Below are 20,586 nucleotides of genomic sequence, written 5' to 3' on the forward strand. Positions count from 1 at the left end.
CAAAAATTGTGAAGAAGTAAGTATTTCTACTTTGTAAAATATACTTTACAGGCCTTTTTTCACAGACATTTTGTCACGTCACCGTAGGAAAAAAAAAAAAGGTGTAAATAATAGAATTATCGATGACTAAATTACATATAGCTACTTCGGTTTCAGGAATAGCTTACTGGGACACTTACACCTGTGCTTTTCCTATTATGACAAGTCAAAATGTCTGTGTTCTAAATTTTACTTCAGTCAAATGATATTCCATTACAAGATAAAAAGTGAAATGGAATAAATGAACTTGAATGATGTTATTGTAAAATGACAATCAAAAAAGACATTTTGATATAAATATATATATATATATATTTTCCAAGGGGTCCCTTGACCTCTGACCTCTGAGATATGTGAGTGAAAATGAATGAAAAAAAAGAAATACCAGTAATAAATTATTTTTATTATCATTATTATATTTCACTAGTAATCATCACAAAACAAAACAGTGGCAGCGTCAGGAGCTAGTTTTTTTTTTTTTATTCATTATCAAAAATATACACATAAGGCACTGTCAATTATCCTAACAGTAAGAAAAACAACTTTAGGTTGAGCATGGGCAACAACATATATCAAAGATCATTCAAAGTGAATAAAAATAAAGTAAAACTGATCAAGGAACAAGTAATAAAAAATAAATGAAGAAAAAAAAAAAAAGAATATATATATACAAACTGTTCTCAGACGCTTTTCTTAATTGATCAAATGACAAATAAAACTCTTGAATCTTGAATTTTGAAATTAAAAAAAAGAAAAATCATCATCTGAAAGCCATTGGTCCAACAACTCTCGCGAGAAGTGAACCAACCGGGATGTCAGAGCTCCATGACAACGCTTCCCTGAACTGAACCCAGGTCAGTGTTCTCGTCCGGCTCCTTCAGCGGTTACATCAGCGCTCGTATATCACAACTGCAGCTCGACCAGCCGAATGAAACCGGCCTCACCAACCAGCAGAGTGAAGAATGAATCATGGGGCAGCGTTACTGTGGAAACGACGGTAACTTCTTTTGTTAACCTAGCATGTTAAATACGGTAAGCTAACAAAAAGCGAGTGAACCGACGACATGTGTCATGGTGCGGCGGGCTTTATAGATGACGTCAGCTGACTGGTAGTAGTTGTGTTGCTGCTGTTTGTAGCCGGTGTTCATCCGCACTGACGTAACGCTAGCAACCATATCATTGTTCCGTTTTTGTCCCTAAGCTCGTTGAAGACCGACTGGCTCAGTAATCCTCTGCTGCAGTAGAAACACAATATACAAGAGAGAGCCACAGCTAGCATGATGATGATGCTCCAGCATGGCTCCACACAGCTCCTCTGCCTCACAGCCAGCAGTGGGGTTCCTCTTTTCACAAGAGGAGCCTCCAAACAGCTGCCCTTCTCTGTCATCGGCTCCTTGAACGGTGTCCATATGTTTGGAGCCGGTCAGGGAGTGGTGTTGTCCTGCTGTGAGACTGAAGGTGGAGGTAAAGTGGTGTGGAGGGTCTTCCAGGACAGTGTGATGCTCATTGCTGTGAGTGCAGGTGGTGGACAAGGTGGTGCAGGCAGCAGCAGCAAAGAGGAGGAGGAGGTCTGTTTACAACGCCTCCTGGAGAATGTGTGGAGCTGCATGGTGCTGGTGTTGGGCCAGGATGAGCTGACCAATGTCAGGAATGTGGAGAGGCTGAAGAGGGACTTGAGGTCCTGCTTCTGCCTCATTGATCAGCTTTTGGAGGAGAGGCCAGAGGGCATCCTGGGTAACCTGACGCACTGTGCTGATTCACTGGTGCCTCCAAACCCAGCTCTGCTTCAAGAGGCAGTGGATGGCTTTGCTCAGGCTACAGACAGTGAATTTGGCTGCCTCATCGTCCATGGTCGGGTAGCTGCGGCGACAGAGAAGTGGTGGCGCCTCGCACCGCAGGAAGTTGTGCTGCTCTCTGCTTTGATGCGGTCCCTCTCGGCAGCCTCTGGATCAGCCTCCTGTGATTACCCAGTTTTCCTTCCCCAGGGCAGCCCCACCGTGGCCCACCGCCTGCTCCGCTTCCAGCTGCTCCCTGGCGCAGATGTGTGCGTGCTGTGCGGCCCAACCCCTTCCCTGCACAAAGCCGAGAGTGGGCTGGTGGGTCGTTTCTGGACACCCATGGTGGAGACCCTGAGAGACTGCCTGGCCGTTGGAGAGCGCTGCTTACCAGGATCTGTATCCCTGCGCCCTGATGTGCTGGCACTTCTTCTCATCAACCGCGAGACACGTCGCTCACTCTCCTGTGTTCGGACTTCCACCAATCATCCGCTCTGTGACCCTCCTTTACCTTCTAAGGCCCGCTGCTGGGAGCTACTGAAGCTCTTCTACGTCTTCAGCACGACGCGCTACTTCGCCCAGGAGGAGACTTTGTGTGTCTCCCCAGAGGAGAGGGCTCAGAGAGGCAACACTGAAGACTTTGTCCTTGGATTCTCCCATCAGCCACAACAGTGCTATCTAGTTACAGAAGAGTGCAAAAGCTTTGGACTGCAGACACCACAGCACCAGCTCTTCCTGCTCATCCCACTGTCAGTGCCCACCTTTGCACTGCGTACGGTGGCCACACAGACTCTCTCTGATATAGTTGCGGCCACTGGGTTTTAATCTTAATTCTCAGTAGTGCTGTCCCGAATAACATTTTTTGGGCTTCGAAGCTTTGGTGAGAGATATTCGGAAGGTATTCGAAGCTTCGGGATAGTGCCACTGCCGCACTACTGTACACACACGCACCTCTACACTTAACAAACAGTGATATCCGTCCGAGAATAACTAATAATAATTCATGTTGAATATGGAAAATGAATAATGTTCTGGGATTATTTCTTATTTCATGGGATGTTTTGGGATTTATACAATATTATTACATACTTAAATATCTGAAAAAAATGAAGCATTCAAATACTGATTTGGAGGTCGATTACCATAGCAACGGTCAAAGCTACAAAGAATTCGGGCCAGCCCTAATTTTTGGTAAACACACTAGGGCTGGGCGATATGGAGAAAATCAAATATCACAATCTTTTTGGCCAAATACCTCGATATCAATATTGTGACGATAGTGTAGGGTTGACCATCAGTGCTTTCACAAAGAAATTACACTGACATTTTTGATAAATAATCATCAGTAATAAGGATATAATGACTATGTGGGTAAAGGCGAATAATAGAACATTTAGAACAGTCTGGTAAATTCAGTAAATTACATCACTTTGTAATGCAGCCTTTAAAACCAGGAAAACACAACAGTTACGCCATCTTACGCTATCTAAGATCTAAGACAATATCTAGTCTCATATCACAATATCGATATAATATCGATATATTGCCCAGCCCTAAATCCCACCATCTTTTACCTAATAATATATTAACATACAGGTGAAAAGCTATTCATTCTAATGTGAATTAGCTGCTGCTATTTAGATTTTTCCTATACCTTTATTGATGATTACAACCATATACAATTACATGTTGACTAACAGATCTAGAGGCATAAAAATCAGCTTCCATCTGTCATATTTTGTAAAAACAATGATGATGATTAATGGACCACTGGTAAGAGATGCACATTAGAAAAGGATGTCACTGTTAATCAGGTTTTTTTACTAGCTACTGCTCAAGGATTTAATACTGATGAAAATATGAAAACAATTGAAAATGGCATACCAAAGTGAACTGTTTTGCGCTTTGTTTTGCATTCAAGAGATACGTCACTGTTGCACTATTGTGTCTAACTTCACTGGCTTCAAAGCTGCATGGTTAGACTTACTGAATACTAACATTATCACTAGGGTTGCACTGTATTTCAAAGTGTATTAGAGAATCATGTGAAAATGCTACACTGGGATAAATAAGTGCCTACTGTTTGTTCTTTTGAATCATTTGGCTTCAAATACAATGAAATTATTTACTTGTCTGAGCTAGTTTTAATCCTAGTTGGCTAATTTCTGTGGGTCTTGTGGTCCTGAGTGATCTGATTACATTTTTCCTTCTGCTAATGCGATAATGAGAATGTTTTGCCTCCATTGGTTGAATGTTTCATGGCAAAACTTGACGACGGTGCAACTGCAAATAAGACCTATAAGCCACTTGCCAAAAAAGAGGCAATTAAACAGAGAGTTTAATGGTTGTAAAGGACCAGTGTGTAGCATTTCAGGGGATCTAATAGCAGAAATTGAATATAATATTCATAACTATGTTTTCATTAGTATATAAATCACTTGAAACTATGAATCACTGTTTTTCATTAGCTTAGAATGAGCCATTTATATATACTGTACATCAAAGAGTATAGAAGCAAAGCGGTGAAACTCCGGTGCTTTTTTGACAATGGCTGCTAGACTGAAAACGCTAATGAGTCCATTGCCGTGGATGCATAAAGAGACATCTGTAAATCAGAGGATCTTTTTTTTTTTCGAGGTTGTAATAATGGATATATTGGCTGTAATTTGCCTGTACCGTGGTGGATGTATTAACGTCTCTGTTCCCAAACAACCGGCTATTGGCCAGTAGCTAATAGTGCTAGTAGAATGACATAAACAGAATTTAATGTAGTTGTAAGCTATTTACTACCACGTAGGGTAAAAGCACAGGGCCCAACCTCGTATACATCCCTGGTCTGTGGTCTATTGTACATCTATTTTGGAGATTTTTCTAACTTCCATTTATGTCCTTCGCTCACTTTATGCTCCTCTGGGAAGCAAAATAGTTTAATAAATAAATAAGTAAGTAAGTAAATAGTTATAATAGTATGCATATTTATAATATTTGTATTGTGCAACACAGGCCATTACGGTAGAGACATTAAATATGACAATAGAATAGAAATAATTTAGTTTTACTTTTGTACCGCACTTTGTAGGTGGATGTTTTACTGGCTTCCGGTAGTTCCTTTCAGTCCAAAATTCAGGAAGCGTAGCTCTGCTGCTGGGGAGTGATGTTGCAATGGAACGAACAATTGACTTTCACTTCTTAGCAATATAGGTTCTCTGTCTACAAAGGGAGCTGGTCCTCTTCACGGAGTCCACCATGTTGCTCCACCATGTTTCTACAGTAGCCCAGAACGGACAAACCAAACACTGGCTCTAGAGGGAGCTTTTGCGTTTTTACATTACCTGAAGGCCACCGTAATTGTCTGACATGCTTGTGAAACTGTGGTAACTGAGCCACAGAGTGCAAAACCGTGGTACCGCCAGCCGCCGTCTGACTTCTGTTGCTCCTAAAGTAGTGTTATTATGGTAAGGATGGCCTCTGAGCGAGGCAAACGGCGTTACCACGGTTTTTCACTCTGCGGCTCACTTTACTGCAGGGGAGGGATACTAAGCTGGTTGCAATCTGCAACCACACCACTCGGTGCCGCACAACTCCTACACACTGTGCCTTTGAATATTAGTATTTGAATTTAATCTGCTCATCAATGAACGCTAGTAACATTTTATAATGGGTTTTTTTCATATCTCAGACATTTCCTTGACCGCTATAAGGCACAGACAGGAGACACTATGGAGTACTGTATATACGTGCATTCAACTTTACATCTGCTCAAGTCTGTGCTATAATTCATAATTACAAATGCAAAACCATTGCTTTCTGTGAATTAACTATCTGTATTCCGCACCACATAATGCTATAATAACAGTGGCAGTGACTATTGACAAAACACACACACACCATTATTGAACGAATACTTCATGTCATGTCATAATTGCAGTGTTTTTTTGTTGTTTATAACTGCATTGATGATTTCAAGAAAGTTATTGCAGTCACACTTTTCATTGTGAAGCCACAGAGCTTTACTTGTAGTTGTTCTAATCACACATGCTCTGCTCTCCATTGCTCACTTTTTGTGCATTTCTGTTTCATTATAGCATTTGTTCTAATTATTCTGATTGCACAATTAAAGGGACTGTTTGTAACTTTTTACACGTGTAAATCTACCAGGTCGGGATACCCTGCACGCTTGTGAAGTGACGGGGCTTCGCAGAGAGAAACATTATCGTCTCCGACCGGGTGCCGGTGTCTCCCTGCGGGCGCAGTCGGGAGGCAATAACGTTTCTCTGCTGAAGCAGGAAAAGCCAACACTAGGATCAGTAGTGATTCATGGAGAGACCTTCGTCTGGTCAGCTAACATTACTGCCAAGCAGGTGAAATATAAAGTGATATTGTGGTTTTAGCTGACGTGTGTCGCCTCACTGTTTTGAGTGATGCTTCTTCACGTCTATTTAGAGCGAGCACAAGCACGAACCGTTCGTTGACTTAACGGCCACAGGTGTCGCTGTTAACAAGCATTTCTGAAAGTTACAAACAGTCCCTTTAATACAGATTTAAATTTGCATTACACCACTTCAGCACATGCAGGAAACTTAAAGTGGTTTGCAGTCGAAATAGGAGGAGCATTCATGACTTCTTTTTTGTTGTTTAACCAAGTCCTTCAAAAGTCTCCACCCAAAAACCGCATGGAGCACCCAGAACAAAAAAAGTGAGGCTCAGTGCAGTCAGGAGACAAAGTGTTGAAGCTGCACCCGGTTTGAGCCACATCTATAGTTGTCCAAAAAGCTTCAGTTTCAGCAGCTCGGTAACCGGAGAACAGCTGTAGCCTCACGGTGCGTAAAGATAACGGAGAGGGGGAGGGATGTAACGGCTGAAGCCACACAAAGAGGAGGGAGGGATACTCTCTCCCTGGTTGTAGGGTTGCCATGTGTGCAGGCAGAAAACCCCAATAACTTCAGAGTGAGACGGTTATGCAGCCAGGGGGTTTCAGAAACATCCTGGGATTATATCACACAGTTTGTAATCTGTACTTTAACCTCTGAAAGGTCCAAAGGTCTGAGCACTGAGACATTTTTAAGGAGCGCAGTTGCACAACTTTCAATTTCACTTCTCTCTCGCCGCGGTGAGAGTCGACTGTAGCACCGCACAGTCATTATTAATAGTTTCCAAACAACATGTCAGCCGCGCGGATGCAGCTGCTGTCACCCAGAAACGTCCGGCTTTTGAGCCGCGGGCGAAGCGACTTGTTAGGCGGCAGCAGTGGAGCTCAGCAGCCCGGTGGTGGCGGTGGTGGCTCCTCCAGGCTCCGTTCACTCACCACCTCTCTGTCGTCCTCCTCTCCTCCCGGCAGAGCTTTATCCAGCCTGAGTGCGACGCGGCGAGGGCTCCCCCAGGAGAAGATGACCGAGAACGGAGTGACCTCCCGGGCCAAGGTGTTGACTCTCGACACCATGAACCCCACGGTGAAGAAGGTGGAGTACGCCGTCCGGGGGCCCATCGTGCAGCGGGCTGTGGAGCTGGAGAGGGAGCTCTCTGAGGTTGGTACTGTTTGTTTATTATACCACCTATATATACTTTGTGTCTGGTGTTTCATTGAAAGATGCATTTTGCTTTGTTTGTCTTTCATCACATCAACCTGTTATGCTCCTTCTATTGGTCAGACTGTGGCAAAATCTGTGTACCTTTTATGTAAACCAGTGTTCCCAGAATATTTTATATCAGAAGAAATGTTGTACTCCACCTCACTGTTTGAAAAGCCATTTTACTAGCTATTGCGCAAGGATTTAATACTGATGAAAATATGAAACAATTGAAAATGGCGTACCAAAGTGAACTGCTTTGAGCTTTGTTTTACATTCAAGAGATAAGTCACTGTTGCACTAATGTGTCAAACTTCACTGGCTTCAAGGCTGCATTGTTAGAAACAAACAAAAGTCTGGAAAATTGTTCAGGACCTGCCATAATGATCTGTTTATATTAGGGCTGCCAATCGATTCAAATATTTAATCACGACTAATCGCATGATTGTCCATAGATAATCGTGATTAATTGCACATTTTTTGTATCTGTTCTAAATGTACCTTAAAGGGAGATTTTTCAAGTATTTAATACTCTTATCAACATGGGAATGGGCAAATATGCTTGCTTTATGCAAATGTATGAATATATTTATTATTGGAAATCAATAAACAACACAAAACAATGACAAATATTGTCCAGAAACCCTCAGGTACTGCATTTAGCATAAAAAATATGCTCAAATCATAACATGGTAAACTCGAGTCCAACAGCGGTCAGTGTGCTGACTTGACTATGACTTGCCCCAAACTGCATGTGATTATCATAAAGTGGGCATGTCTGTAAAGGGGAGACTCGTGGGTACCCATAGAACCCATTTTGATTCACATATCTTGAGGTCAGAGGTCAAGGGACCCCTTTGCAAATGACCATGCCAGCTTTTCCTCACCAAAATTTAGCGTAAGTTTGGAGCGTTATTTCGGCTCCTTCAACAAGCTAGTATGAAATGGTTAGAACTGTACCAATGGATTCCTTAGGTTTTCTAGTTTAAAGCACGCTACAACCAAAAAATCGCAAGTTGCGTTGATGTGTTAAATAAATTAGTGGCGTTAAAACGGATTTGAGGCTTTATTATTATCGCGTAAACTTTGACAGCCGTAGTTTATATTCATTTGAATCTCTTGGAACTTAAATGTTAATTGGTGGGTTGATTGGTTAATTGAAGTATGAACATGACATAGTTGCAGATCAGCAGGTTTCCATTCCTGGTTATGTTCCCACTATTACCATTTAAACATTATCCCAAAAGAAAACTCATCACTGTTATCACCCCGCTGTGTTGTTTACACAACCTCTTATCAAAGTCCATCAGTTAGTCAGTAAGTCCTGAAGAGGCTGATCATGCCAGAGGATCTTGAAGGAACTGGCCTTCTACCTCCAAGAGGTCAAGGCCCAGTTACGTGTTGGTTAATCTTGTGTGACAAAGAGATTTTCCAAACAGACGGGTTAAAGCATAATAATACAATTTATTCCGAACAATTAATGTTGCATAAGTAAAATAAAAGAGTTTACAGATATCTGGATCCAACCTACATGTCCCTGACAACATACAGTGCATGGGTCAGTTCGTGAAGTCTGAACCCCGAGCTCTCCCTGATCCAGTCTTTTATGGTTTACACAATATCAATAGTCATGAGGTGTGACGCGTGATGCCTCTGCTGCATTCCTCCTTCCTCGTTATCACCTTCTGGCTCCGTCCTCATGACCTTGGAACATAAAACATCATCTGCCACACTCCCCTCTTTTCTCACCCTTGACTCTATTCATAAAACATCCAATAGTGAGGCCTTTGTATGCATTTTTAGAGTATAAGAAATCCAACAGATATTGTAGAGTATGATAAATCCAACAGACCCTCTTTTGAACTTAACTAAGTTCACCTACAGATAATGTTACATACAGATATATTTATTATACGCATATATAATGTTACGTATAGATGTTTTAATTATAAGCATCATCATGTTACGTACAGATGTTTTAATTATAAGCATCTTCACACAACCTCTTCAGGATCAACATCTTCACTATCCCCCACCATTTCCAGGAGACCCTGTCTCTCCGCTTGGAACATGGCCATCTGATAAGGAGGAGGTGCATCCGGATGCTTTCGTTGCACAGCTGAAATGATCACACGCTCAGTGAGGTGGCGAATGCATGGAATACAACAACAACCACATAGTACTAAGCATCCACACACAGCAAGGATTGAGGAGAATAGAGATACCACCATGGACTTCCATTTCCCAAAGGTACGGTCTAACCAGTCGTTAATGGGGCTGTTGATACCTGAGTCATCGTGCATGGATTCAGACAGCGTCCGGAGCCCCTCTAGCGCCTTAGTTACAGTCCCGTCCGGCGCTGTATTGTTAGGGATGAAAATACAACATGAGTCTTGGAACATTGAGCATACACCGCCTTTCTCTGCCAGCAGCATATCTAATGCCATTCTATTTTGGATCACCATCAGTGACGTAGGAGCCATTTGTTCAGCTAGTCCGGCAATTGCATCACGAGTTAGATTAGTCAAACGGAGAACATTATAGTGGATGTAGTTAATGCGGTCAACATTTTTGTTAGGAGTGATAGGGATCAGAGCGCTCATTATAGGTATGTTTTCAAAACCTGCAGCTATTTGGTCAGCTAGTTTATATTCATTAGGGGAGCTACCTCACTACATCATTCTTTATAATCTTGGTTTAGCCTTCCCCCCCTTGTAGCCCACACCTTCCACCCTGCTTCTGAGTGAAAGCATTGTCTATTGTTAAAGAGTTACTTGTGATTAGCCAGTTTTAGCAGAGTGCAGAGGCGAGGATGATAAGTAATGTATCTAAACTAGTACAGTCTGTGCTTTCCCAGGTTATTCAGATTTATCTGAGTACACAAACTCTACACAAGGGTCATGGTATTTTCTCTCACATTCCCTAAAACATTTAAAATACATGACAAATCACATGAAGAAAGTTTGTACAGAAGAACGAGGACAAGAGAGGTAAACACAAATGCTACAGCAAACGCTACTAGCAGTTTGCCGTACTGCATGATGCTTCTAGTTTGTTTTCCTGCGCGCAACTGAAAAACTTTTATCTGGGTGATCCTATTTTATACTGGTTTGGGAAAGGAAGTGAAATTTCTCTCTGGTGGATTCTCCCCACCCCTGGTTTCTCTTTTTTATCTATTTTTATCTATTTTTGTCTATTTTTGTCTATTTTAGCATTTATTCTAAGCAACAATTTTTAATACAATGTGATATATAATGTTTTTCAAAAACCACCTAGATGAGTCCACCTAAACAACCATGTTAGCCTGATTTAACTGTAAATACAGGCAAGACCTTGTAACCTTCTTTCCCTTATGTGTATCTCATCACAGTCACAGTTTATACAGTATATGAAAAATAAAAAATTATACGTGACCCTCTTTTCACGTAGCCTGGGCTCCTTGTGGGGCTGCCTCCTCTGCTTCAGGTCCTGTCCTGCTGCTGGAGCACTGTGTTAGGTGCCACCAGTTGAGTCCTTTTCCTGCAAGCTGCACAGCTGTTGCAGTTCTGGCCGGAACCTTGTGTGGACCTGTCCAACGTGGCTCCGACCACTTCCTCTTTAACACCTTCAACCAAAGGTGTTCCGGGGGTCCGGAGTCAGGTCCTGGAACGTCCTCTGTGACAGGGGTGACAGGTTTGTCACCTGTATAGGAGAGAGCTGACACAAGAGCATTAGCCTTCAAATAGTATGGTCTGTAACCGAGGTCAGGAAGGGGAGAGGGGTTTTGGGACGGCTCTGGGAAAGGTCGGCCACACGTAAGCTCAAATGGTGTGAGTCCTGTGATTGTGGATCATACACAGTGCCAAATTTGTGTTTTAGTCCCAGAGCCTTTTCAACAGATTGCAGGTCTTTATTTTTGAAATGTGAACCATTATCTGACCTGATCAATTTAGGAAACCCATGTTTCGGAATGTACTCATTCACCAGACATTTAATGACTGATTTTGCGTCCTCTTTTCCCGTAGGGTAGGCCTCAACCCAACGTGAAAATGCGTCCACAATTACTAGGAGGAATCTTTTCCCCCCAGCCCTTACTCCCATATCTGTAAAATCAATAAAGATTTCCTGTCCCGGGGCAGTGGGAGAAGGATGTTTTCCTGCCCTAGGAGTGATGGTCGGTCTGATGTTACATGTACTACATACGTCACACTTAGTCAAGAAGTCAGTTATAGTAGCATGTTTCCGGGGAATCCACCAGTGGCGGAGATCTCGTAACATCTGTTTGTGGCTTTTATGGTCAAGTCCATGAGTCTGAGTCAATATTGAGGACATCCAACAGGGGGGCATAACTATTTGATCTCCGTTATACCATATACCATCAAACTGTTCTATAGCTCCCTTATCTTCCCAGATGGTTCGTTCTGCTGCTGTGGCAGATTCCTGAGCTTGTATGATGGAGAAATCAGTTATCTCAGAACCGAGATCTGCTGTGGTCATGACCATCATAGTAGGTAAATACCCTGCCGCCTTTTTAGCGGCTGCATCAGCTGCTTCGTTTCCTATACTCTCTAAATCAGTGCCCTGACTGTGTCCTTTCACTTTGATCACAGCTACCCTCTGTGGTAACTGGATTGCTTCCAACAACTCTTTCATCAACTCCTCATGAGCCATAGGTTTATTCTGACTAGTCTTAAAACCCGCTTGCACCCAGCCAGACATATCTCTGTGAATTGCATTGCACACATACGCAGAGTCTGTGAAAATATTCACTGCCTTCCCTTCCGCTAACCGCAGAGCACAAACTACAGCCGTAAGTTCTGCTGCCTGAGCAGATTGTTTCCCATCAAGAGGTAACACATTATATGTCAGCCTTTGGCCTTCATATGTAAATGAGAAAATGTCCTGTAAATGATCTGCTAAGGGCAGGCAAAAGAAGGCGTTAGCCAAATCTATACATGTGAAAGATGTATGGGCTGGGGTGAGCATCGAGAGAGCAGAGTGGGGGTTCGGTACTGGTGTAACAGGAGTCAAAACCAGGTCATTGATGGCTCTTAAATCATGAGCCATTCTGTATGAGCCGGAGGGTTTGATTACTGGCAAAATGGGAGTGTTCCACTGAGAGTAAGATTTTCTTAATACTCCCGCCTTTATCAGTCCTTCAATCGTAGGAGAGATACCCTGGGCTGCTTCCACTTTATGCTTATACTGAGGTCTCCAGATAGGGCAGTAAGTCTTCATCTCGAAAGTTACCGGTTCCATGCTGCACCTGCCAACATCAAAGGGGCCCGTAGACCACAGTGAGGAAGGGAGAGCTGCCAACATGGAAGTGGCTCCTTCACCATCTAACATCTCCCTACCGTGATGGCGTGTTAGTAACTCATGTTTGCAAAGACCTGACACTGCATTGTAAAAGGAGAGTCTATATATGTTAGAGGATGGTGAGATTGAAACCCCCAAAAGGGAAGTGGGAACCCAGTCTGTCAGAGCGACTGCTGCTTTAACCATGGGGCCTAAGTCTTTAGCCTGATGTTTTGGAGCTATGGCTAGGGACACATGGGGAACAGCTTCTTCTGACATGCGATACCATTGTTCTTGTGCTGGGGTTAGTTTTACTGCGGCTGCTACTCCTGCTGGTGCTATATAAACATCTCTTACCCCTATCCCCCAGGTTGTATCTAACAGGTTCTGTTGGAACTCATCTTGATACGTAAGATCATTATTTCTGTCATAATTCAGAGTGCAGTGGGGAGGATCGGGAACAGGGAGGTAAGGGTGTAGAGCCCTAATCCATGGTTGCCACATGTTGTAAAAGTCAATCAGAGGGTTTCGGTCGGCTAGCAGGGCCCAATATATGTCTGCACAGGGTGGTGGGGCATCAGGTGAGGTATCAGGACTCAACATGCACATGCGATCAGCACTGGAGGGTGAGGAGCACACCATTTCTTCTCCTCCGGGGAAACTCACTATCACAGCTTCTGGTGAACAATGTACAGAAGCCCCCAGTGCTGCCAAAACATCTCTTCCCAGGAGATCACGTGGACAATCAGGTGCATACAAAAAGGGGTGCTCCATCACCTGTCTCCCAAGCCGGACAGGAAGGGGAACAGTAAAAGGCAGTCTTTGTTCAGTGCCGGAAAATCCCAAAACGGAAACATAGTGAGAGGAAAGGGAACACATAGGTTCAGCTAAGGTGGAGTAACGTGCTCCCGTATCCACCATGAACCATCTTCGCTTTCCGTTCACTGTCAACTGGAGACAGGGCTCTGCCAGCCCCTGTCCCTCCCTCTCCGTCGGGCACCCCTATGGGAACATTCCTGGTGTATATGGACCAGGTGGAGGTCCCTGCGCTGAGTACCCGCTGTATGCCTGCATTGGAGCTAGCTGTTGGTTTGGTGGAGTCTGTATTGCTGGCTGATATGACTGCTGTGGAGGCCCTCTCATCTGCTGTTGTTGTTTCTGAAGACAGTCACGTGCCCAGTGATCCGGGCTTTCGCAGATGTAACAACTGCCTCCTCTTGGTTGGGCATACCCCCTCCCCCTGCCTCCTCCTCTCCCTCTGCCTCTATTCCGGCCTTCATGATAAGGGGGCTGCTGATATGGGGCAGCTTGGTAAGGAACATGATACTGGGGTTGATACATAGCCTGTGACTGGCCCTGCAGTGGATAAGGATTCTGTGGCGGGGCTGGAGCTGGTGCTACATTTTGAGCCATCTGGGTATCTTTTTCTTTCCCTCCCTTTTTTTTATCTGTCGCACGAGTCCGTGCGTCTGCCAACTGTAATTTAGTCAACTGAGCTACCATCTCTTTTAATGACTCACTTTCCTCTTCCTCCTCCTTGGTTTCTGCATCCTGATGATGACAGAAATGTGTTTCCCATCTTGATGATTTTGCCCCTGCCATATCTGGATTCTCTTCCATCTTTCTCTTAACTCCTTCCGGAGCATGTTTTAACAGAGCTATTCTGAACAGAGGCTGCTGTGATTCTTTATCTGGGTTCACCCCCGTAGCCCCCGCCCACTCTGTCTTTGCTCTTTCTATGAACGTGCGTCCACTCTCCCCGTTCTTAATCTTAAACACCAAGCTGTGGAGCTTGCCCGCTGGTATGGGATACTTTTGTCTAATAGCATTACCGAAGGAGGTAGCGTAGGGGTTAAAGTTCCAAAGTACCACCTAACACTTGAAACAATGGTGCCATAACTTCGTTTGTATAATCACTGTCCTGTGGGGTTGGTACCGGACTAGGGGTAGGAGGAGGATAAGGAGGGGGGTTGGGATGTGGGCCAGGTGGGTACTGCTGATGGAGGGACATGTAATGTGGCGGCTGGCTAGTATGTGGGTTTGGTGGTGGGGGTGCGCTAGGACTGGGTGAGGGTTTCACTAGTGGTTTTGCTTCAGCGGTTTTTGCGTGGGTGGCTTTCGTCTGGCTGCCTAAGGCTGATAGTGCAGCCATCTGTATCACATTATATTTTACCAATTTACTTGCCAACTCGTCTTCTTTCTTCCTCAATTTCCTCCTTACAAACATATGTCCCTTTTCTTTGTCTTGTCTTGCTTGCAGCAGCTTTCTATGAACCACCTGTATTAATGCTCTCATCACTGGCATGAATTTGGCTTCACTTCCCGTGGCTGGAAAATGCCCTTCCTTCACTGTCATGTTATACCACTCATCTAGGTCTTGAGTCTCTTTATTTCTAGTCTTGGGATCAAATGTACAGATTACATTGGTCTTAACTTTAGCCCATTGCTGTCCAAATGATAAACGGGGAGGCCCATAGCCACCCCGTTCCTCACAGTCTTTGTCACATTCTCCGTCCATTCTGTCCAGTACTATTTCACACAGGTTTATTCAGTTTATGACAGTAACTAGATTCAGAGTAAATGGGTCGCTATGCCCCTCGCTGTGATCCTACCAACATAAGCTTCTACTGGACACTTTGATGTTCCAGCGATGTTGGCCCAGTATCAACAGTAAGTTTTAATTTTCCTCTGAATACTAGTTATTAATGTACACTCATACAGTTTTTATTACTAAACGGGCAGCTTTCCTCCTCTTAGTCTTTACCAAAAGGGCAGCTTGCTCCCCTAAATTAATTCAGCTTTCCTCCTTTTAGCTCTACTAAAAGGGCAGCTTTAATTCAGCTTTCCTCCTTTCAGCTTTACTAAAAGGGCAGCTTTAATTCAGCTTTCCTCCTTTTAGCTTTACTAAAAGGGCAGCTTTAATTCAGCTTTCCTCCTTTTAGCTTTACTAAAAGGGCAGCTTTAATTCAGCTTTCCTCCTTTTGGATTTACCAAAAGGGCAGCTTTAATTCAGCTTTCCTCCTTTTAGCTTTACTAAAAGGGCAGCTTTAATTCAGCTTTCCTCCTCTTGGATTTACCAAAAGGGCAGCTTTAATTCAGCTTTCCTCCTCTTGGATTTACCAAAAGGGCAGCTTTAATTCTGCTTTCCTCCTCTTGGATTTACCAAAAGGGCAGCTTTAATTCAGCTTTCCTCCTCTTGGATTTACCAAAAGGGCAGCTTTAATTGAGAAAGTCTTTACTTCTGCAACATTTATCACTACAAAGGAGATTCAGCACAACAAGAGAGATAATTTAGAGTAAGCCAATATGCAGAGTTCGATAAAACAGGTTCTGCTCACCTTTAAGATTTCAGGGATCCCTTTCTCTCTCTCGCCGGTCTGTCCGTCCTTTGGACACGCTTCTCAATGCCGAAGATCACGTCGGGGTCACCAATTGAAGGAACTGGCCTTCTACCTCCAAGAGGTCAAGGCCCAGTTACGTGTTGGTTAATCTTGTGTGACAAAGAGATTTTCCAAACAGACGGGTTAAAGCATAATAATACAATTTATTCCGAACAATTAATGTTGCATAAGTAAAATAAAAGAGTTTACAGATATCTGGATCCAACCTACATGTCCCTGACAACATACAGTGCATGGGTCAGTTCGTGAAGTCTGAACCCCGAGCTCTCCCTGATCCAGTCTTTTATGGTTTACACAATATCAATAGTCATGAGGTGTGACGCGTGATGCCTCTGCTGCATTCCTCCTTCCTCGTTATCACCTTCTGGCTCCGTCCTCATGACCTTGGAACATAAAACATCATCTGCCACACTCCCCTCTTTTCTCACCCTTGACTCTATTCATAAAACATCCAATAGTGAGGCCTTTGTATGCATTTTTAGAGTATAAGAAATCCAACAGATATTGTAGAGTATGATAAATCCAACAATCTGTACACTGATATGATGTTAATGATGTTCAACCTGTTTTTACACTCACGCATTGTCCTTGAGGAAGCTGATCATGACATAAGATCTGCAGGCTGGTATGATTTTAATGTCTAACCTAACCTGTTTTTACACCCTGTCTTCTAAACCATTGCTCCTGAGGAGGCTGATCATGTCAGAAAATCTGTTAATAACTAACCTGTTTTTGAGGCATGTCTCTAAACTACGGCTGCTTATTTAAAGATCCTCAGTTGAGAGGTGAAAGTTCAGAGTCTAAACCAGAGACTTGTTGTCCTGTTTATATCTGTGTCTGTCTTACTAGTGATGCACATATCTGTTGCCTCACTTCACCTCTGATAGTGCTCAATGTTCAAAATGTCCAATTTGGATTGTTATCTTTGTAGTGATTGGTCCTCTCTAAAGTTTACAAATCAGTAGGAATATCCATATTAGTTTCACAGCTCTTGTGTCCAGCATTTTAAGCCAGCTCTTCTAAATCCATTGTATGAATTCATCTTATTTTTTTAATCCAAGATATTATAGGTCTTTTCCAGCTTATTGGCATTATAAGTACAGACTATTTTTGTGCATTTCTCTTTTTTTTAAAGAGCTATATCCGATCCCTTCGTCTCACACAGTTCATGGTGATGTGGCAACCAGCTGTTAGTGTACCGAGTGCAGTCTGGTGTGAAAACTGTCCTCTCTTGAGTGCTTTGCTCAGGAAGGGACGAGTATTGCCAACAGGTTTATTGCACAGGTGAAAGGGCCAGCAGGGACTGTAATGACAGCGGTGACATTTTTAACCAGATGGTTCACTGGCACCAAAGATTTTATGTTCTGTTTGCTTTGACCGATGCTTATCTGTAGCTGATCCCCTCTCTCTTCATGGGATATTTATTTTCTCCTCAACTGTAGAAGAATTTGATCAGGCGTTATCAAATTGATATTTAGATGTTCAAAAAGCAGAAGAAGTTGCAGTTGGATTCAGCTAGTAAAAAAAACAGTCAACTGCCATACCTCCTACATGTTTTGATTTGATTATTATTGTGTCATGCATCAATAATATGCCCAGCCCAAACGGGCTTACATGACACCATTACTTAGAAAATAAAGAAAAGACAAAGGCTGAAACCAGAGTAGCAGTATAAATTACAAATAATACTAAACAAATAAACCATCCTGACGTTTTTTCCAAGCTTGAGAAACAAAAACTTATAAGCATTAAAATTAAATAGCCTTTCCATTTTGTCATCACCCGAGCACCAAAACATTTCTGGATTTTGAACAGACATTTCATTAAAAAATAGGAGTTCTTAACTCATCATAGTGTGGACAATACAAAAGAAAATGTGATTCATTTTCAACTTCCCCTAACTCGCATACTTCGCACAACCTGTTGTCCTCCTGGATGTTTGTAAATCTACTGATTTCAAGGGCCGGAGGAAGGATTCCTGCTCTTAACTGTGCAACTAAAGACCTTTGACTCCTTGATAAGTTTGCTATAACATAAGATTCAGTGCCATAATTGTGCTTGATTTGAATATATGTTCACAATTTTGGTTTTAACAATATACTGTATCTTTCAACCATTTTTCTTCAAATCTAGCAACTACTTTCTTCTAAATCATTACTATACATATACTGCAATTCAGCTTCCTCAAAAATAGCATGAACAACTACAACTGCTAATGGATTTTTATATTCATCACATTTCCATCTAGGACAAGGGAAGCACTGCGCTGTCTTTGCCCGTCCCGCTGCCAGTCTGTACAATAGTACAGCACCCAGCCAGAAGGCAACAATGTTGCCCAACTAATCATCTACAATCCTCCCATCTTTATGACTGTTCTTTCGTCAAAAACACATTCCTCTTCATTTTACAAACTCCTCCCTTGTGGTTTGGATGGTGTTGCCTTTCTGTGGGAAACGGGTCACAGTGTTCTTGATTTCATCTATGAATTAATCACACACGCATGATCGCACGCTTTGATACCTTCCTCCAATTTCCCACACACCTTGTTTTTTGGAGATCTCACATGGGCGGTTGTTCTTGTTATTCTCCCAAATACTAAAGCTGTGTTTGTTGTTACATTTGCCAGAACAAACAGTGCACAAATACAGGTTTCACATGCAGTTATTACATAGTGCTCTTTGTCTATCCTAATGAGCTGCTAGCTGATAATGAATGGGGACCGTTTTTTGAGAGAGTCGCTATGGGGAAAGACAATAGACAAACAAGCCTAGTATTTGTCTTTCCACTTATTCTGCCAGAAAGAAAAGCGATATGCAAACCTCTAAAAACTCTTTCCATTGTAGAATCCATGCAGAGTTTGCATATGAATTTTCTAATCTTAGTTTATGATATATTTAACAGCTTAAGTCACAACATTATTTACAAGGACTCTCATTGTTTTACGTCATTAATGAAACATTTCCTTTGTAAAGCCGTGGGAGTAAAAAGAATGTTTGCTGTATTGTTTGCTGGACTGTTTAATCAGCAATGGAGGGCAAAAAGCTCTGGCCTTTTCGAGTCGGTTCTCAGGAGCAGAGGTCAGTTGTGATTCTAATAGATCCCCGTCATGAATGGGTGGTAGTTTTGACCTAGGGGTGTTATTCACTCGGTATAATGCTATTGGTCCAGACTGAGAGACGCCTCTAACGTGTGGCCAATGAGAGAGCCGCAGACTCAAGCCTCCTAAAATCGGAACTAGAAATCAAACAAACAGCCTGTTTTGATTTCTGCAGAGAGTCAGTGTGAGGCTCCACTTGTGGCTTTTCTACAGTGTCACGCTGTTCCAAACATCTGGAGTTAACAGCATGTGTGTTTGCTTGTGTTTGTACACGTGGCGGCCTGCATTCCTGTTTGTCCTCCGTCAGTGGTCTCAGCTGCTCAAGAGATTATCTTTCAGAAACCTTATACTATTGGCCTGGAAGACAGTAAATTAATACTTTTATTTTGATATTATATCATCCTAATTATTTTTGACGTTGTTTACTGCTGCTTTGCTGTCGTAAATCCTGCTGATCCCGGTCTACATTAAGGAGGTTAAAAGCCTCTGTGTACTGTATGTTTATGTGTCAGAACAGAGGCTTAATGGTATCAGTACGATAAGGTAGTTTGCACAGGTCAAAACTTTGTTACCTTGTTTGCACCTACTATCTGCATCAAGGTTTTTGCAAACACACCAAAGTGCGTTGGAGGAATAGAAAAGCAGTCTTCTTCCTCCTTGACTTTGTTTGTGCATTGCTGCATGCGTGCGGGCATCTGCGTCCTTATGCAGAAACACTAATCAAACGGGGACTTGCTCTTAAAAACAGTGCTCCATTGTGGTCAAAATCTCCACAGGGGTACCTTTTAAATGGGGCTCTCTTTCTGAAACTGAAAAAAATAGACCCACTACATTTTTTTTGTTACTGCACTACTGACTAAATCACATTGAGAATTTACCTAAAAAATCAAAAAGTTTGAATTTTAAATGTGCTGTAATATACCTGCACAGTTTTTTGCCTGTGTAGGTTCTGTATGTGCTAATCTAAAGGTAAACATTTGTAGTACTACTTTGTCCTGCATGTAGTCCTGGAGTAGCAAAGTTGTACCACTTAATGTATTCTGCCAAAAGTTAGTCCAGAAAGGGATGTACCGTTCTGACTTTTTCAGTCCTGATAGCATTGCCTGGGCTTTGGGTATACCGATACCGAGTACCGATCCGATACCAGTGTTTAATTAATAAGCTGTATGCCTCACTGTGTGGAAGTGACTGGGATCATTCTTTTATGTGTAAGGCAACATCACGCTTGACTTAAACATTACTTTATTAACTTTGTAAAACAAAAAGTAACAAATAAATACATAGAGACTGTATACATTTACTGTATTGTTATTTATTATTAAAATAATAAAGCGTACACCAGCAACTTGCTACAAAATCTTCAAATTAAACAGGAATTAGATTCAAGTTTAAACCTTTTTAATGAAGCAACAAATTGGTCAAAACTATGG

The 20,586-nt window shown here is 42.5% G+C and overlaps 2 protein-coding genes across 3 annotated transcripts in view; both read left to right on the plus strand.

Moving 5' to 3' along the window:
- The first annotated feature begins 879 nt into the window (after positions 1 to 879).
- Positions 880 to 20,586, plus strand: part of gpt (glutamic--pyruvic transaminase) — a 29,178-nt gene continuing 9,471 nt past the window's right edge. Inside the window, exons 1-2 of one of the 2 annotated variants that reach the window (XM_037787582.1) lie at positions 880 to 1,036; positions 7,153 to 7,339. In XM_037787582.1, coding sequence (XP_037643510.1) covers positions 1,002 to 1,036; positions 7,153 to 7,339 — 222 coding nt within the window. In that variant the 5' untranslated portion in view covers positions 880 to 1,001. Of the gene's footprint in view, positions 1,037 to 6,723; positions 7,340 to 20,586 lie in introns of those variants that run through there. The other variant, XM_037787581.1, reaches the window with a different exon arrangement.
- fuz (fuzzy planar cell polarity protein) lies at positions 1,078 to 7,273 on the plus strand. The gene is made up of 2 exons (XM_037787583.1): positions 1,078 to 2,712; positions 7,153 to 7,273. Exon 1 carries the CDS (start codon positions 1,317 to 1,319, stop codon positions 2,637 to 2,639), a length of 1,323 nt encoding a protein of 440 aa, XP_037643511.1. The 5' UTR covers positions 1,078 to 1,316; the 3' UTR covers positions 2,640 to 2,712; positions 7,153 to 7,273.

Source organism: Sebastes umbrosus, chromosome 12, assembly GCF_015220745.1.
Source record: "Sebastes umbrosus isolate fSebUmb1 chromosome 12, fSebUmb1.pri, whole genome shotgun sequence".
In the NCBI taxonomy this organism is placed as follows: Eukaryota; Metazoa; Chordata; class Actinopteri; order Perciformes; family Sebastidae; genus Sebastes; species Sebastes umbrosus.